The 17339-nt window shown below is 40.0% G+C and overlaps 1 protein-coding gene across 18 annotated transcripts in view; it reads left to right on the forward strand.

The window, feature by feature from the left end:
* Positions 1-17339, forward strand: part of NAV3 (neuron navigator 3) — an 840967-nt gene that overhangs the window by 590599 nt on the left and 233029 nt on the right. For all 18 annotated transcript variants that reach the window (XM_053252192.1, XM_053252184.1, XM_053252193.1 and 15 more), the window contains 2 exons: positions 7794-7866; positions 14136-14319. In XM_053252192.1, coding sequence (XP_053108167.1) covers positions 7794-7866; positions 14136-14319 — 257 coding nt within the window. The remainder of the gene's footprint in view (positions 1-7793; positions 7867-14135; positions 14320-17339) is intronic.

Consider the following 17339-nt stretch of genomic DNA (forward strand, 5'->3'; position numbering starts at 1 on the left):
TGCTGCTTCCAGCTGTGCCTATCTGTTCTGCAGTGGCAGTGGTAGCAGGCTGCAAGAGCTCTTGTAAAGTGATAATGGGCTCCTGCTCCTGCCATGTGTGCTGTGGTGAGTAGTGGTGAGAAATGGTGAGCAGCGGGAGCATTTTTTCACTCATCTGAAGAAGCTGGCCACAGGCGACTGCTTCTGGGTCAGGGACTGGGCCATGGGCAGCTGCCTCTGGGGAATGCCTGAAGCTGGAACCAGGAGAGCTGATGGTTAAGCAGTAACTTGTCTGAGCTACTGCTTGTCAAGCTGAGCAAACCGTCAGGTGCCAGAAGGAAGCAGCAAGCCAGAAATCAGATCCCAGTCAAGAGTCAAGCTGAAGCAAGGCTTACCAGGAAGTTCCCATATCTGTTGTGAGGGGAGCGAATGGTCAGTTTCACTGGACAGAAGGAATCTTGGTCTTGAGATGTAAAAGTTGCTGCAAAATAGCAAGCTGCCACAAGGGTCACTGATACACAGAGTCTCAGTCTGAGCCTAGGCATGCGCGTGTCCCTGGGCCTCTTTGGTCAGGGATTTCCCCTTGCTGGCTAAAGAAAGACTAACCGCAGACTTTGGCCAAACTGGAGGGCCTGGCAAGTCTAGTTTCCACTGTCCCAGTGAGCTGTGGGCAGGTGATTGTCTGACTGTGTTGATTTTAATTCCATATTGGCTACATAGCTTTGTGTCATAGTGATAGAGTGACCATCCTGGCTTCACTAAGACCTAACAAGATAAGGCAGTATTGCTGCAGTTACACTGGTAGGATATAAAACTCTACCCCATATGGTTTAGCCCCATAATTTGCTACTTAAGTAAACATTGATTGCAGAGACCCATTCCACTCTTGATTGAAACAATATGGAGGGACTGGAAGCTAGCTAAAACCTTCTGGAACTCCTGCAATTGCAAAATCTAAATTATTTTCATCTGTTTGTAAGTTTGAATAAAAAGTGTTTGGGGCTGTTGGGGTCTGAGTTCAAAGAATAACTGTGGTTTGCCAAGGCAATAAGAAGGTAATTAAAACAATGTTTATGTATACATTGAAAGCTTCAAAATGGTTAGACTTTAAAGTTTAAAAAAAATGGAATGGGAATGAAAGTGAACAATAACCCCAAGTATCTATAGCCCAGTGCCTTGTTGAATCTATAGGGACAGCATGCATATAGCACATTTCAAGTCAATTGAAATGACAGTCCTGTAAGGTAGATCAGCATTATTAATGCCATATTGCAAATGGGGGCAGGCAGAAAGAATGGTAGCTTGCCTTAGGCCCCCAAGTGAGTTCATGGCTCAGGTTAGACTTGAAGTGGGATTTCCTGGCTCGTGCTCCTTTGTACTTCTTTGCAGTGCCAATTCTCTAGCTTTATTCAGCAGATATAGATCTAATTACACACTATCAGCATATGCTAAGCATTGTAGGCTGAGTTTGTAGAATGTTATACACTAATGCCAGCAAAGATGTAAGTAATTGTTTATATGCAGTCAGTAATTACCAAAAAACAAGAATTAATTTGCTTTGCCCAGCCCTTTTGATGTCATAAAAACATAAGAAAACCCTTGCTGGATCAGGCTCAAGACCTATCTAATCCAGCATCCTGTTTTCCACTGTGGCCCACCAGATTCCTCTGGGAAACCCACAACCAGGGAATGAAGGCATACCCCTTCTCTCACCGTCGCTCTCCTTCAACTGATATTTAAAGGGTCCCTGCTTCTGAACCTGGAGGTAATCTATAGCTATCGAGACTGATAGCCGTTGCTAGACCTGTCCTCCATTAATTTGTCTAATCCCTTTTAAAGCCACCTCATCTGATGACCATCACACCTCATGACAGACAATTCGATAAATTAGTGTGGTGTGAAAAAGTACTTCCTTTTGTCAGTCCAGTACTGAAGGGTGCTGTTAGGCTCTCTCCTAGAGTGCCCCGTGGTTTTTCCCAATGGAAAAGAGGACCCCCTTTATATTTATGAAATGGTGTGGCCTAGAGTTCTGGAATTTGGCACAGGTGTAGGACAGGATAGGAGGACTCTGTGTATTGATTTTGAGGTAGATTTTTCAATCCACTGATTTTTAATGTGTGGTTTTTTGGATTTTTTGAAAAATAAAGAAGTCCTGTGTGTCTTATTCCATGGCACAGAAAATTACAAAAACATCTTGAACTGAATCTCCCCCTTTGGATCATAATTCCACCCCCATATGGAGGGATCTGCCTTTTGCCTTCATACAAAAGTGCAACATGCCCCTCCTTTTGCCCAGTCATGTAGATTTCCAGAATGGCTGGGCTTAGAGTTCTGAAATTGGGCACACATGTAGCCCAAGATAAATTTTTGTAGTAAAGCTGCCAGAAAGAGTTATCTCTATCCTTAGAGTACTTCACATCTAGTGGAAGTGGAACTATTACATCTCAATAAACATTTGTTTGTTTGTTGCAAATACACCATGCTCAAGTCGATTTGTGATCGCAAAGGTCTGCATGAGAACTGTGAAGCAAGGAGCACATATTGTGGTTTTAATCCCCCCGCCTTCTTAATACACTATATGTCCAAGTTGGTTTTGTGTTTGAACTATTGAGCAAGGGACACCTATTGTGTCGCAGTTAGTTTGTGAATGGTCATGAAGCTCTGTGAATCCATTGGGGCCTATGTAGGCTTTCTCCCTTCCCACACTTTTCTTTTCTTTTTTTCTTTTCTTTTTTGCAAATGCACTCTGGCACAGATCTGTGGGTTTTTGGTGAATGATCAAGAAGATGTATGGATCCTTTGCGGGGGGGTTGGGTAATTGTTTTTTCTCTCCTACTACTAGTGCATCTCTCTAATAACCTCGATTGACAGCATGAAGACTCCCAATGTAATGGTGTTTATTCATGTCACAGGGAGTTTTGTATTTTTATTTTTTACACTAGAGTCAGGATAGTGGGAGAGTGTTTTTTCTTTCTAACATGGCAACTGTAATGTCTGTCTTGGCCCTTAGAAATAGGTTTAGGAAGGTTCAACAGATACAACCCCACTGTGCTTTTTCCTATATTGCCCAGTATGCATAAATAGCTGGTGATCAAATGTAATCTCTGTGAATTAAAATATTTAATACAGGCACCCTGGGTGAGGGTGATGGGGACTGGATTTAAATTCATCATAAGACACTGACGTCAGTTGGAGAAACATTCTTTTGGAGTTTAAAAAATGGACACTTAAGCAGCTAATATGTGTACCCAAAATACCAGACTTCAAGCTACCCAGATTATTCTTTATAAAGCATTCCTCCCCTTTGCACCCGGCTCTACAAATACCAATCATGCCCTTAATTACTCTGAGGAATTTTTCCACATATATTTATTAACATAAATGAAGATACTCATAACATCTCTCTCTCCCCGCCTCCACCCACAATAAAATGTACCAAGTTTCTGCTTACCCAACTATCCCAAGGAAATATTATTTATACATGTTTGAAAATCACATTTCTGACTTTGCAGGAGCTAGTGTAATTCTGAATTCTGTCTTTTTACTTTGGAGAAGCGAGTCCAGATCTGTTTAAGTGTATCATTAACATCTAGACCAATGTGTTTATTTTAATGTGTTAACTATCATATTATTTACATTTTGTTGGTCTTAGAAAAATACACTTTGGAGAGGTGTTTTCGCCCTGCGCCTGACATGCTAGTTGCCCTTTGGATACTCTTTGATTTCTGTATGAACAACTACTCTGATAAATGTTTGTTTTTTACTGCATTAACTTTGTGTACTTCTTTTCTTGTTTATATGAAATATAACCTTCTAGACTTTTGGCACATTCTCTTAAGGTTTGAAAAAATAAGCCAAGTATCAAATGAAGCTTCCAGTGTAGATTTCTTCTGTGTTTATTCTATGTACCCTGCTTAAATGTTTCTTCTATGTGCCCTCCCTGCTTGAAAATGTTTCTCAACTTTTCCTTTTAAAAAAGGTTATTTTGAAGAGGTAGCACTAGAGGTATATTTTAAGGGCCTCTTCCTCTGCTACCTCTACCAGCAGGTTCTATTTTCCTGCAAGATATATTCTCTTAAGTTAGGGTAGGCTCCCAGTTGATCCTATGTGAATTAATTGCCCATTAACACTCTTTAGTTCTACCTTTGCCCCTGAAAAAGTAAAAGGTGATGGATCAAGATAATTGGGAATAATGGTATTTGGCAGATCAATTTTTCAGAAAGAATAAGGTTGGCACACTCACTGCAACTTAGAGATTCCTTGCTTGCAGCCTAGGATAACTGCCTTTTGGGGAAAGTGGACCATGTACTTCCATCTGTCTATCAAGCATCATTTCTTGTTCCATCACCCACCTTTTTCACTTGGTATGTTCAGAGTTGTACAGTACAGGTGAATATTTTCCCATTATGCCTCGCCCCTGACTCCATTTGCACTCCATTTGTGTTGTTTATGCTTACTAGGAACAGCTAGTAACAACAGGGAGGAGAGCTGGTCTAAGGGAGAAGAGCTGGTCTTGTGGTAGTAATCATAGATTGTCCCCTTTGCTAAGCAGGGTCAGCCCTGGTTTGCACATGAGTGGGAGACTACATGTGAGCATAGTAAGAAGGGGCTGCTCTGGAAAGAGCATCCAAGTTCCCTCTTTGGCATCTCCAGATCAGGCTGAGAGACGCTCCTGCCTGTAAACTTGGAGAAACCGCTGCCAGTCTGTGTAGACCATATTGAGCTAGGTGGACAAATAGTCTGACTTGGTATAAGGCAGCTTCCTATGTTCCTAAGCTGCCAGTACCATCTGTTATAGATGATGTGAAGGAATGAATCCTTCCCTTTGTGTTTTGTGGATTGTTTTCTTAGGTTTGTGTTCCCTCTAAGCTTTGCAGGGGTTAAAAGGTTGCAGCCTCTGATTGACAGCCAAGTCTGAGGTAGCAAGTTTTGTGCTGCAGAGATTTGGAGGTTACTAAGTGTTTTGAGTGTACGTCTCCAGGTAGAGACAGAGGTTCTGGCTGCCTGAGGGAAGAATCTCCCTGATTGGTTTATGTATATCTCCAGAATTGGATAAAAGGACAGAGCTGGACAGCAAGAGAAGTGGGGAAAGCTGCTGCATGCTGTGTGAGCTGGAAGGCTGGGATGGCGCCATTTTGGAATCCAGAATAGAACAGGTCAGAACGTTCCAATGGAAAAGGTTTGTTCCATTGGAACAACCAGCTGAACTGGTTGTTCCGATGGAATGCAAGGCAAGATGCGTTTCGTACACACCCCTAATAATTTGTCACATCATTATGCCAAGCAAAGTAGGGTTGGGCTAAAACTGCTGGGGAAAGTGGCAGTGAGGGAGCTGAGCCTACTGGAACCTGCTAGGGCTAGACAAGAAGGCTAGCAAGCTTGTTTGTTTTGTATTTTTAAATTGTACTCTTTCCTAACTGAATTTTCCCGTTTGTTCCTGTACTGTTTTCTGAATTTTTGAAGAGTTATTATAGTAAAGCTGCTCATGTTTTTTTTTTTTTAAACTATTTTACTGGTGTCTCTGTTTTTTTGTTCTCATCTCACACGTATTTGCCCACTTTATTTACCACACTACTGAGTTTTTGATATTTTTGGGGAGACAGATGGTTCAGTGACTGGGAGTAGAACAAGTAAAAAATGCTAAAAACGTTTTACTGGTGGCAGCGGATTTTTAGACTGAGGGCCAGCTGAGGCCAAGCCCTCACAGATGCCTTTCATGTATACTGTCTAACTCCATTCAAGACAAATCATTATACAAACAAATCCAATTCTCTAAAGTTCCAAACTTTCTTGCCAGGTAAATCCTTTTATATTGTGAGTGACACAGTTATAAAAATGAATAGAACAACCTGTTCCAATGTAGCTGTTAAGCTACAATCTGTGTAGCTTAAGTATCTGGCCAAGCTTTCTTTCGTTTGTAAACTGAAATGTGTTTAGCTTGGACTTAAAGGACCGTTGCCAGTCATTGTAGACAATATACTAAGCTAAATGGACCAGTGGTCTGATTTCATATACGGCAGTTTCCAAAGTAACCTATGTTTAAGGTTTTATCTGATACCAGAAGGTTTGGCAAATTCAACAGAGACAATGTTATGGTCACCTATTCAAGTAGAAAATCTCGGATGAAGAAGCGGATATACTGTAGGTTCCCTTTTCCATCTCTTGTGGGGCATAACTTATATTTCCCTCTCTAGTTACATGGATGCAGAAGACTGTTTCCCCTGTTGACTCCAAAAGCTTGAAGCCTTTTACACCGTTGTTAAAAACTGGGGGTGGGGGGGTGGGGGGGGAACACAACACAACTAATAAAATGATGTCTATAATCAATGTCATCAAGCTAAATTTTAAAAGTTCCTAAATCTGAGTGGGTGTTGTGTGTAAATAGCAGAAGAATGTCTTCTGTTCACAGAAGAGGAGTAAAAACCTCCTGGACACACACACGGGCTTACCTAAAATAGCACTTTGCATCTCAGCCATGATTCCCACAACGTTTTTTGGGAAACATGTCCCATTAAACAGTTGTTCTTCTATGTCACATTATTTTCTTTTGCCCAGCCTCAAACTGCATTGTCATTCCTTGAACCTCATTCTTCCTCAAAGAATGATAATTTGTGGAGATGTACAGAATGTTCTGCAATTGTACATTCTGCCTCGAAATGGGCCGTTTTGAGTATTCCGAGTTCAAAACAGAACACCCTTAAGTGTGTGTGGCTGTTTTGAGCTCTGAAAGAGAATGACCTGTTCCAAGGCAGAAAGTTCCGACCCGTTCCGAATGGCATTTTGGAACCCAAGATGGTCTCTTCTGTCCTCTGTGCACATGCACCAGCCATTTGCATGCCCAGCACCACCATGCAAATGGCCACCGTGCATGCACAGAGGCCAGAAGAGTGCCATTTTGGAATCCAGAATGACAGTCGGAACAGGTCAGAACATTCCGATGGACTGGGCTCGTTCCGTTGGAACAACCAATTCGACCAGTTATTCTGACAGATTGTAATGCAAAATGCGTTTCGTACACACCCCAAATAATTTGTCACATCATTATGCCAAGCTTTTAGGTGTTGAAAGGCTCTTAGTCTGTTATCTGCTAATCTTTCAAAGCTGAAAAACCCACAAGAGTAGATGCATTTACATGACTGAGAAATCTGTGTTCTTGATTGCATGAAGAGCCTACATGTGAATGCACATACGCTGCCGTGTTCAGACATCCTGCTGTGCACTTGGTTGTTGGCAGGGAGGCAGGACAAGTGGTCTGTGTGCATTTGTGTTAAACATGGAGGTGGTATCTGAAAGGGGTTAAAGATAGTTACTTTAAAAAGAAGAAGAAGAAGAAGAAGAAGAAGCTTAATTAAAGCTGACCTTACTTATGACATCACATTCATTCCAGGCAAATATTTTTGACATATTTGTCAAGTGTTTATGTTGATGTGTTTTCACTGAAGCAGTTGCCCCCTTCTTTGGACACATGCCGCAGTGTTCAGTTCAGTGTCGGAGCCTTCATTGTTGCTTCTTTGGAGTGTACAGAAAGAATCCAGTTTTATGTTAAGTAGGTGGGTTGCTGATTTGTCAGCATGCCATTCTGGATCAGCCCTTTATGAATTGTTTTTAAGCACCAAAGTGGACAATGAAAGCTTTTATAGCAGCTCCCCAATTAGCAGCAATCATTCTTGTTAAACTTTAGTAAAGGACTGGAGTAGATGCAATGAATGTAAAGTATTCATTTCTTTTTTTCTTCCCATTTGCTGCCTTCTCACTTCAAGTCTGTTTTGCAAAATAGTCTTTAACTGCATTGCTATTTCTTGTTCATTTTGCAGATTGAGAATGTTGATGTCTGCCTTAGCTTTCTGGCAGCCAGAGGAGTAAATGTCCAAGGTCTTTCTGCTGAAGGTAAGAAAAACACATTGTCAATACAGATAATGTAGCATCTTAAACCCTTTGTTGCAGTGGAAACCAACGTAGCATGTTGGAAAATATATTTGATATAAAATACATAATTCCAGTGTTATATTTTTTGATATGATTATAATTGTACAAGAAAATGAACATCTATGGACAACATTGTCCATAGTTATTTAAATTAGCGCTTCCTCACTCTCCTTGTGTGTTCTATCTTCATTTCCGCTTCCCCAATTTCCACTTTTTAAAGTTACATAGCTACAAGTACATGTGTTGTCCATATACACAGATCAAAAAATAAATAAATGTGATTTATGATGCAGATTGAAATAGTGCACGGTTCATCCTCTATTAAAATCAACAGCAAACCTAGCTTAATGGTGTGTATTGTGTTCATAGACTGTGCTAAGCAGAAGTTCATTTTTCTTAAGTATATAGACATTTTCGCAAGTATAGAGTATGCCATGAAGATTTTGCAAGCATACATACACTTTGTTGGGGAGTTTGTACTTGGGATGAGCATCAGCCGTTGTCTTATTATACTAGATATTGCAAATTATTTGTATTTAAACGTAAAATTGTTTTAAATATTTATTTCATTTCTAATGCCTTTCTGAGTAATGTTGACTGGTATATGCAGTGTCTCTTAAAATTGTGAAATGGTGAGTACTGACTCCTTTTGACTCAGTATTTTTGCTGCAGTATGATGGTGTAGTTATTATAATGTGCATGCCATTGAGGTTAAAAACTATTTAGCAGGAAAAGTTTTGGATTTATAGCTTCTTTCTATAGGAAATATAAGATAGAAACATCAGAAATTTCTGCACAATTACAAGCTCCCATCTCTTGAGAAATTCGAAGTAACGGGTTTTTTGACATATAAATGAGCACAATAGAAAAGTTCAGAGAGATATTTTCTTTAACATACTCGAAAAGACACAGCCAAATGCTGTTAAATATTTGTAAATATAATAGTTCCTTCATGTTTACATCAGTCAAAGCAGATTCTTTTTTTAATTCTGGAAGTGGTATTCCACTCTTTTTTTACACTTCTGAAACACCTTTATTATGAAGTATACCTCTTCCAAACATCCCAAGCCTATATACTGATCAGTACTGCTTATAGATCGGTATGGACTGGGTGCAATATTTAGAAATATTAGAGACTTTATATAATTGTTCAAGATTGAAATGTTTCTTCCTCCATGTGCCAATGCACAATACAAATATGGCAAAATTTGACCTAAATTACTTTTTTAATATAATAGTTAGTCAATATTTTAAAATTGTGTTTTTGTATGTTGTGATTACAACTCTGCTAACATAACTTTAACTTCTGAGTTTTGCATTTATAATTACATTTGAAAATATTTGTTAAAAATCTTAAATTAATCACTGAAACATTGACATTTGTAGACAATGACATAGGGTATGGCATATGACTTTTCATATTTGAAGGAAATATTGAGTTAGGAAAGGAAATACACAGAACCTCTGTTTTTTCATTGCATTAGCATTGCTTTGTGAGTATCACTGCATTGCATTATCTATGTCCCTACTGATTCTGGTTATGAATTTAAGTATTTTGTACAGGACATTCCTTACTGCTGCTCTCACTCAATAAATCATAGTGTATATTCTGAAAGAGTAAAGGAATTATACATGTTCTTAGAAGGACAGCCATCCACTGGGGTTACCAAAGGGCATCCTCTAAGAAATTAAATCTCGAAACACTTAAAAGCAAATCAGTTGACATAACCTTCCATAAGATGTGCACTGAGATGTTGTTTACATTTTAGTCTGTAGTGTTGTTTTTTAAGAAGTTTTGGTATTTTCCAAATCACAGCAGCTTGATTGTTTGAGTGGAATGTGGGACAAAAGCTTGCTTTTAAACTATTTAGATAAATTCTTTATTACATCTGAAACATGTGGTTGACATCCAGACTAAGTTGCTTATAAATAGTCTCACTGAAAATGAAATGACTATCTTATATCATTATTTTCAGTCAGATTACTCATGAGTAGTTTAATCTGAATGTCAGCCTGTATGTTTCATCTATTTTCCAACAGCTAAACAAGCCACAGTTTAGAAACTAACTTTCTTTTTTCCTTTCTTACACCAACGGGAGATAGTGAATAATGAAATACCTTGGGCATTCCGCCTGTCACCCCCTGCCCCATATTTTAAGAACTGGGCTGTAATTCTCAAACACTGGAATAGTTCCATTCATATCAGTCAGCCCAATACAACTATTTGTACATGCTTAACCTTATTAGAAAATAGGTGATCATGCTAATCAAGTGTTTGCTAGGAGGAAAGAGCAGATTAGGCCTACATTCATGGATCTGGCGGGTCACAAACAATAATTGTAACACTTTTTACAAGAATTACTTCTGAGCATTTTACAAAAAAAATGATACAAAGTAGACTTAAATACGGAATAGCTCCCATGTCTGCCTCTTGCTTCTTCTCATGCAAGTTTATTATCCAGGCTTCTTGGATGAAGAAAAGAAGCGGCTCAGGATGCAGGAGAAGCTTACTGTATCATGGCTATAGAAGCGATAACATCTAATAAGAAAACAAAGCATTCTACAGCCATTACACTATTTTGAAAAGTGATCAGAAATATTTCATTCATTCATTCACTCACTCACTCACTCACTCACTCATTCATTCAGTGGAGTGAAAGCAGGGAGAGTACGTTAGTTCCTAGGGATGTGCAAAACATTTCTACGTTGAAACATTCCGACTCTAAACAGGCCCTTTTGAGCTTGGGGGGAAAGATCATTTAAATAAAAGGCCTGTTTTGAGCTCCGAACAAAACCACCAAGTTCCCTCCTTGGCATCTCCAAGATAGGGCTGAGAGTGATACCTGCCTGCAACCTTGGAGAAGCTGCTGCCATTCTGTGTAGACAATACTGATGGGCCAGTGGTCCAACTTGGTATATGGCAATTTCCTATGTCCTAACCCCATTTCAATTAGAAACATTTTGACATTTCAAGCACTATTTTGGAGGCCTGTTTTCCCCTTGATGATTGGATTTCTGGCATTGGCTTCTGATTGGCTTGCAATCTCTTTGCTTTTTGACTGGCTTGTTATCATACAAATCAAGTGTTATGGGCAACTGTGCCCTCATTGGCTCAGGGAAGGGAAGAGGGAAGGGAGAACACAAAAGGAGGAGTTTCAAATTTTATTCAAAGGCCTGGGAGGCAGAGAGAGCCCATATAGTGTGCCTCTCGTGAAAAGTATACATCAGGAATGAAAGAAGGAATCAAGGAAGGTTTGGTTTTGTGGTTTTCGCAGCACTGAGTATAATATACTGTGCTATTGCTGCTATAACTATCTAGTTTTGCTGGATCTCAGATTGACAAAGGCAGACCTTGGGTGCCTGTCTTCCTTGAGTTGTGGTTTGTTTTGTTTGTGAGACAGTGTTGTGGTGAGAAATCGACAGTGGCAACTCTCTCTTTCTATGTGTAATATTTCTTAGTGCTTGGTGTGATGAGCTCCATGTCTGACCTTGAAACTAACTTGTGCTTCACTCACTGTTCTGCTCTGGTCTGCAATCTACATTGCAAGGTGTACTCAGTTAACATGTGGCTGAGGTTGCTTTCATTGAGCTTATGGCTATGCTTGCTGCTAAGGGTGTTCCTGTGGCAGTTGTTGCTATGTTAGGAAGTAAGGAGTCATAATGGTTTGTGAGAGAGCAACTTGTAACAATGATGTTACTGCAGTGCAGACACTGTGGCTGGGAGTGGATTCTGGGTCAGTGGTTCTTTTTGGCCACTTTTGGACTGTGTTTGAAATGTTCTGTGTTGGGAGGGACAGATTCGCCTTTACTTTGTGCTTCTGTGGTGTTTCTCAAGGCAGGGTTGCAAAATGCATTGCAAATTTTAATGCAAATCTTGTATGTGCACTCTGTGACTGCAGCTTGTTTCAGCCATAGGAACAATGGTGAAACTCGAAACATCCCATAAATGTGTCTTTAGTGAAAGTTAGCTGTTCTTAACTTTTTAACCCTTTCCCCAAACCCCTGCTGGATCCTATGGGGGTTTGGGTGAAAGGTTAAAAATTTGTTTAAAATTGCTTGCCCATTTCTTATCGGAGTTGGGTGGTAGGTAGCAGCCATCTCTACCACTTAACCCACTTTGGTGTCCTCAGAAGCCACGTTTATTCACCCAGGCTTTTAATTAGATTCATAGATTTAAATAATTTAAATACTGGGTTTTAAATGTTTTAAACCTTTTAAATGATTTTAATTGTTAATTGATTTAATGTTTTAAATGATTTTAATTGTAAACCGCCCAGAGATGCAAGTTTGGGGTGGTATAGAAATATTTTAAATCAATAAAAATTATAAAAATAATAACTTGCCCATTTTTTTTGGTGGGTTGAGTGGTAGGTAGCACCCATCACACCCTATCATACAACCCACTTTGATGACCCTAGGAGCTACCCACAGGGAACAATGGGGTATTTTCAGTTTCCCCATTGTTCCCTAAGGCCGGAACACTCAAGACATTTCAAGTTCTGTTTCATCGTAACAACCAGTTCAACCGCTGTTTCGATGAAATGTTTCAGCAATCTCTGTTTTGATTTGAGCTTTAAACAAAATGTAAAATCCATTTCATGCACATCCCTAATAGTTCCTGTCCTTCTTGTAAGGCTGAAAAGAGTAATTAGGAAGAACAGTGAGAGGCTATACTCCGAATCTCAACATAGCACCCACCTCCTATTGAGAGGATAGATAAGAAATCCTGGACTAAGCTCAGTTCAGGTGGTATGTAACAACAAATGTTGCACCTCAGGGAGAATGTTTCCCCATTATTGGGAACTCTTAGCATACTGGGTACACACCCGGTTTAACGTGTGCATGACATCTCACCCTGGCCATGCACTGGTGTCATTATTATTATTATTATTTTACATTTATATCCCATTCTTCCTCCAAGGAGCACAGAGTGGTGTACTTAATACTTGAATTTCTCCTCACAACAACCCTGTGAAGTAGGTTAGGCTGAGAGACAAGTGACTGGCCCAGAGTCACCCAGCTAGTATCATGGCTGAATGGATATTTGAATTTGGGTCTCCCCGGTCCTAGTCCAGCACTCTAACCACTACACCACACTGGCTCTCTATTGTAGCAAATGTTGTACTTGGGGAAACTTTCTCCCTCTGATTAGGAACGCTGGGCAAGCTGGGTACCCTGTACCCAGATGTGGTGTGCACGAACTGGTTCAGTGCTCTATTCAAAGACTGCCAAACCAGTTCGAGCTAGTTTGGAGGCAGGGAGGGGGTTGCTTTAAGGTGCAGGGAGGGTGTCCTTACCTCCCCAACCGTGTTTCTCCTACCGGCGTTGCTGTAAAAACTGCTGGTGCAGGGTGGCTGTATACCCATTTGCTGCCCCAATCAGCGGAATACTGGAAGTGCCAAGTGTGTGTGCCCAGTGTGTGTGCATGGCACTGGCCACTTCCGGTATTTCACTGACTGGGGCGTCAAGAGAGTATACAGCTGCCCTGCACCAGCAATTTTGACAGCAGCGCAGGTGGGGAAAACGTGATGGGGGAGGTAAGGACACCCTCTCCGCACCTTAAAGCAACCTCCGCACCCTCCCGGGAGTGCACGGAACTGGTTCTGTGCACATTCCTAGGGCATATCAGATGAACTCCCTCTTGGTTAGCTTTCAATAATCCAATATTGCAAGCTAGCAAATAGTTAGCTTCCAATAGGCCAATAGCTTTCCCTCCTCTGTCCACTAGAAGCAGGTTCTTTGAAGAAAGAGCCAGCATTGCAAAGAGCTAAAGCAGGATCCATCTCTCCTTCTTTCCTAAATTCAATGGTTCTTGTGTCTTGTAAAATATATTTTTTTCTGATTGAATGTTGCAGGATTCAGAAACAATCAAAACCAATGTAACAACAACAATAGCAACTTAATAATAAACCACTGATGTTCTTTTATTTTGAAATTTAAATAGTTTGTTATCTTAAACATGTCACACTGAATGATCTGGAATCCACTGGATCTTTAAGTAGTCCCAGTCCACTAACAGTGTTTGCTTTAGGAAATGAAGTTATTGACCAATGAACACTTTCCAAGTGGAAAGTATTAGATGTAGGATTTAGGTCACAAAACATTCTAAAGCGACATGAAATCAGGACTGAGTGCATTATTATTGAACTAACAGCATGTCCATTCTACTAACATATGAAGGCAAAAGTGGAAGTCTGATTTTAATATTTTCACTTCTTTGTTTGTTGCAGAAATAAGGAATGGAAATTTGAAAGCCATTTTAGGCCTGTTTTTCAGTTTGTCTCGTTATAAACAGCAGCAACACCAACAGCAACAGTATTACCAGTCTTTGGTAGAGCTACAGCAGCACGTCTCTCATTCTTCACCTCCTGTTGACATTGGCCAGCCCAAAACACAGCAAGATATGCAGTCCAGGTAGGTCAGAATATTTCCTCAGCTAAAATCTAGATTTGCTTTTGTTTTGTAACAATGGGTTTAAAAAACTGCAGGGGGTGGGGCGGCAAAAAAAAATTAAATACCCCAAACAAACTTATAGCACAGTTCTGTGTACATTTACTAAGAATCATAGAATTTTAGCATTAGAAAGAACCACGGAGATCACATACAATTAAATATAGAGAAATAACCAGGTATCCTGGCAGCTGCTGCTGATTCTTAAGGTCACAGCAGGACTCATCTAAACAACCCCATGAAGATGGTCACCAGTAAAGCCCACTAGCAATTATAGGGAGCTCAGCTTCTTTTCCTATGAGCTGTAGATGTCAGAGCAACTGAGTGAAAAAGAAGCTGGGCTCCCTATAATTGTCTGCTACCAGGTTTTCCTACGGGACATTTTCAGGGGCTGTCTCAGGGGCTCCAAGCAAGAGTATTTTCTCCGGCCCAGGAGAATGAAATGGCCACCAAAAAATTTAAATAAATAATTTTTTAAAAAAATCCTGTCAGTGGATGACAGCAACAAGAGGCAGAGCTTCTCCTTGTTTGGGCTGCAGATGTAAAAGTAGCTTCTCCTGACTACTGTTCTCTTCTCCACAGTGGCTCCAGATGGTGGGTCGAGGGGAAAGGAGGGGCTAGGGGCAACACTCTAGCTCAGGTGTTCTGGCGATTGCTGTTGGTTTATAAGGCAGCAGCAAGTTCTGCTGACTCTGGGAATTGACTCTGGCAATTGCCAGGAAGTACTTTTCAGATTGTTGCATAAATATGCAGCTCATTGATTAAGGCTGAAAAGAAATAGCATGTTTCAAAGCAAGAAGCATTTAGCACTGCTCAAACTATCCACAGTGACAGGATTATACACATCAGACCTTATTTATCTAAATTATTGTCAGTGTTCCATTGTTGTTAATGCGGCTAGAACCAGCAACTAGAGGATCAGATTTTTCTAGTCATAGATAAAGCATACCATTTATAAAACCTATTATTTGCATATAATTCATGGTTATAATAAAGCCATATATTCTGAGTATGTTCCTTTGTGTAAATTACTCACTTAGCTTGATTTTAGTGCTTTTAAATGCAGAGTGTTGAATAAAGAGGGGTGTTTTTTGGTTTTTTGTGGGGTTTTTTTGCAGTGGTTTCTTTTTTCTGTGGTGTATTAGCTATTGACATTCAAGTCCACAAAGGAACTGCTAGCTGTTGGAGTACATTATTATGCCATTGAAATTGAAAATCATATGCAAGTCTGCAGGGGTGTAGCAAGATTGGAGTGAACTCTGGTACAAAGAGTGAAGATGGGTCCCTGCCCCCACAAATTTATACCCTGGGTAAAAAGCAAAGAGAAAGCTATCCCGCCCCCGTGGACCCTCCCTCCCTCAGGGACCCAGGGATATGTTTGTCCCCTTAATCAATTATAGCTATGCCCCTGTGAGTGTGCTGTCATGTGGTCATGTTTTGGAATCGCATTTTGCCTTCAACACAACCTTCACTTCAGAATGCATGAACAAATATGAAAATGTGATAGAAAATCTCTCTCTCTCTCTCTCTCTCTCTCTCTCTCTCTCTCTCTCTCAGCACATTTAACAGCATTATTTTTTTATGTGAGACACAATGTCATGGTATCTGAACAAGGATGTCTACAAGAAGTGAAAATGCAATAGACTCAAGAGGGGTGTAGCTAGGGGAGAAGGGGCCCGTATTCACCCCTCTCCCTGGTAGCCCCTTGGAATGAGGGAGATAATGAAGAAAACAGGGAGGTGTGGAGCTGGGAGGCCATAGGAAATGGGGTCCCTGGGTTCTTTGAACCCATCAGCTCAATTATAGCTACACCCCTGAGACTCAATGTTGACTGGGTATGGAATAATGTAGTGAATTGGTCTAATATTTAATATTTGGGAACTCACTTTTGAACCCCAAATTATGAATGAAAAGTGGCTTCCTTGGCTACTGTTTGTTTTTTTCAAACCTAGCCATGAAATAATTGCATCTTAACAGTACTATCACATTCAATATGCAAAGTTTAAGTTTAAGATAATTGTCATGACATTGCATGTGTGATTTTCATTGCAAACTTAATTGGATCTTTGAATGGAAAAATTAGACATATCATCTGTACACAAATCCAAGATGAGGTTTCCCCCCAGTTCTTTCCTGTTAAATATAGGTGGGTCATCTTGAATTCAGAGTTCTCTTTCTTTTGGATCTATACAAGTGTAACCTGTATTTATCCTCTGTCTTTTAAGGCATTGTCTTAAATTCAGAGTCACCTTCTATTTTGGTAAATACAGTACTACACAATATAAAGTTACGTATTTCTATTCAGTTCTTATTGGAAAAAATAGGGAGATTAGGAGCACCTTGCTACTGCGTGACCCACATTGACTGCTTAGACTGCCTTGGACCATAATGAGCTGTGTGGGGTGGTATGGCATATCTTCTTCCTCCCTATCTGAATTGCAATCTATATATGCTGGAACCAAATAGTTGATTCTAGATTTTCCCCCAAATAAACCACACAACATAGATCTTCACATGTAGATTTTTATATGGATTGTGCCCATGGAGGTGGCATAGGTGAGGACTCCTGCAGCTGGGAGAAGGAAATTCGTGTTTAGTACAATTCATATGACTCTAAGGAAGTGCATTTGCTGTAGCAGGAGATGATCAAGAAGGTCCTTTCTCAGAATCGCATTGGTGCATGCTGTTGAGGAATAGCAGGAAGTGAAAGATAGATATGTGATCTAATGCTTGAATAGATGCAAAGACAGACCAGGGAAATGGACAAAAGGAAGATGAATGCACTGATGGCAAGAGCACTATCTGGGATCCATTAACTCACTAATTTTCCATTGTTGGCATGATTAAATGGATCGGTGTGCCAATTGAATTTTTCCTTCATCTTAATATTTGTGGATAATTTGTCTTAATTTGTGCTTGAATGCTAAAATATATTATTTATACTAAAGTCTACGTTATTGGTAAGCGATTGCATTTGAATTAAA

The sequence above is a fragment of the Hemicordylus capensis genome, chromosome 5 (assembly GCF_027244095.1).
Source record: "Hemicordylus capensis ecotype Gifberg chromosome 5, rHemCap1.1.pri, whole genome shotgun sequence".
Lineage (NCBI taxonomy): Eukaryota > Metazoa > Chordata > Lepidosauria > Squamata > Cordylidae > Hemicordylus > Hemicordylus capensis.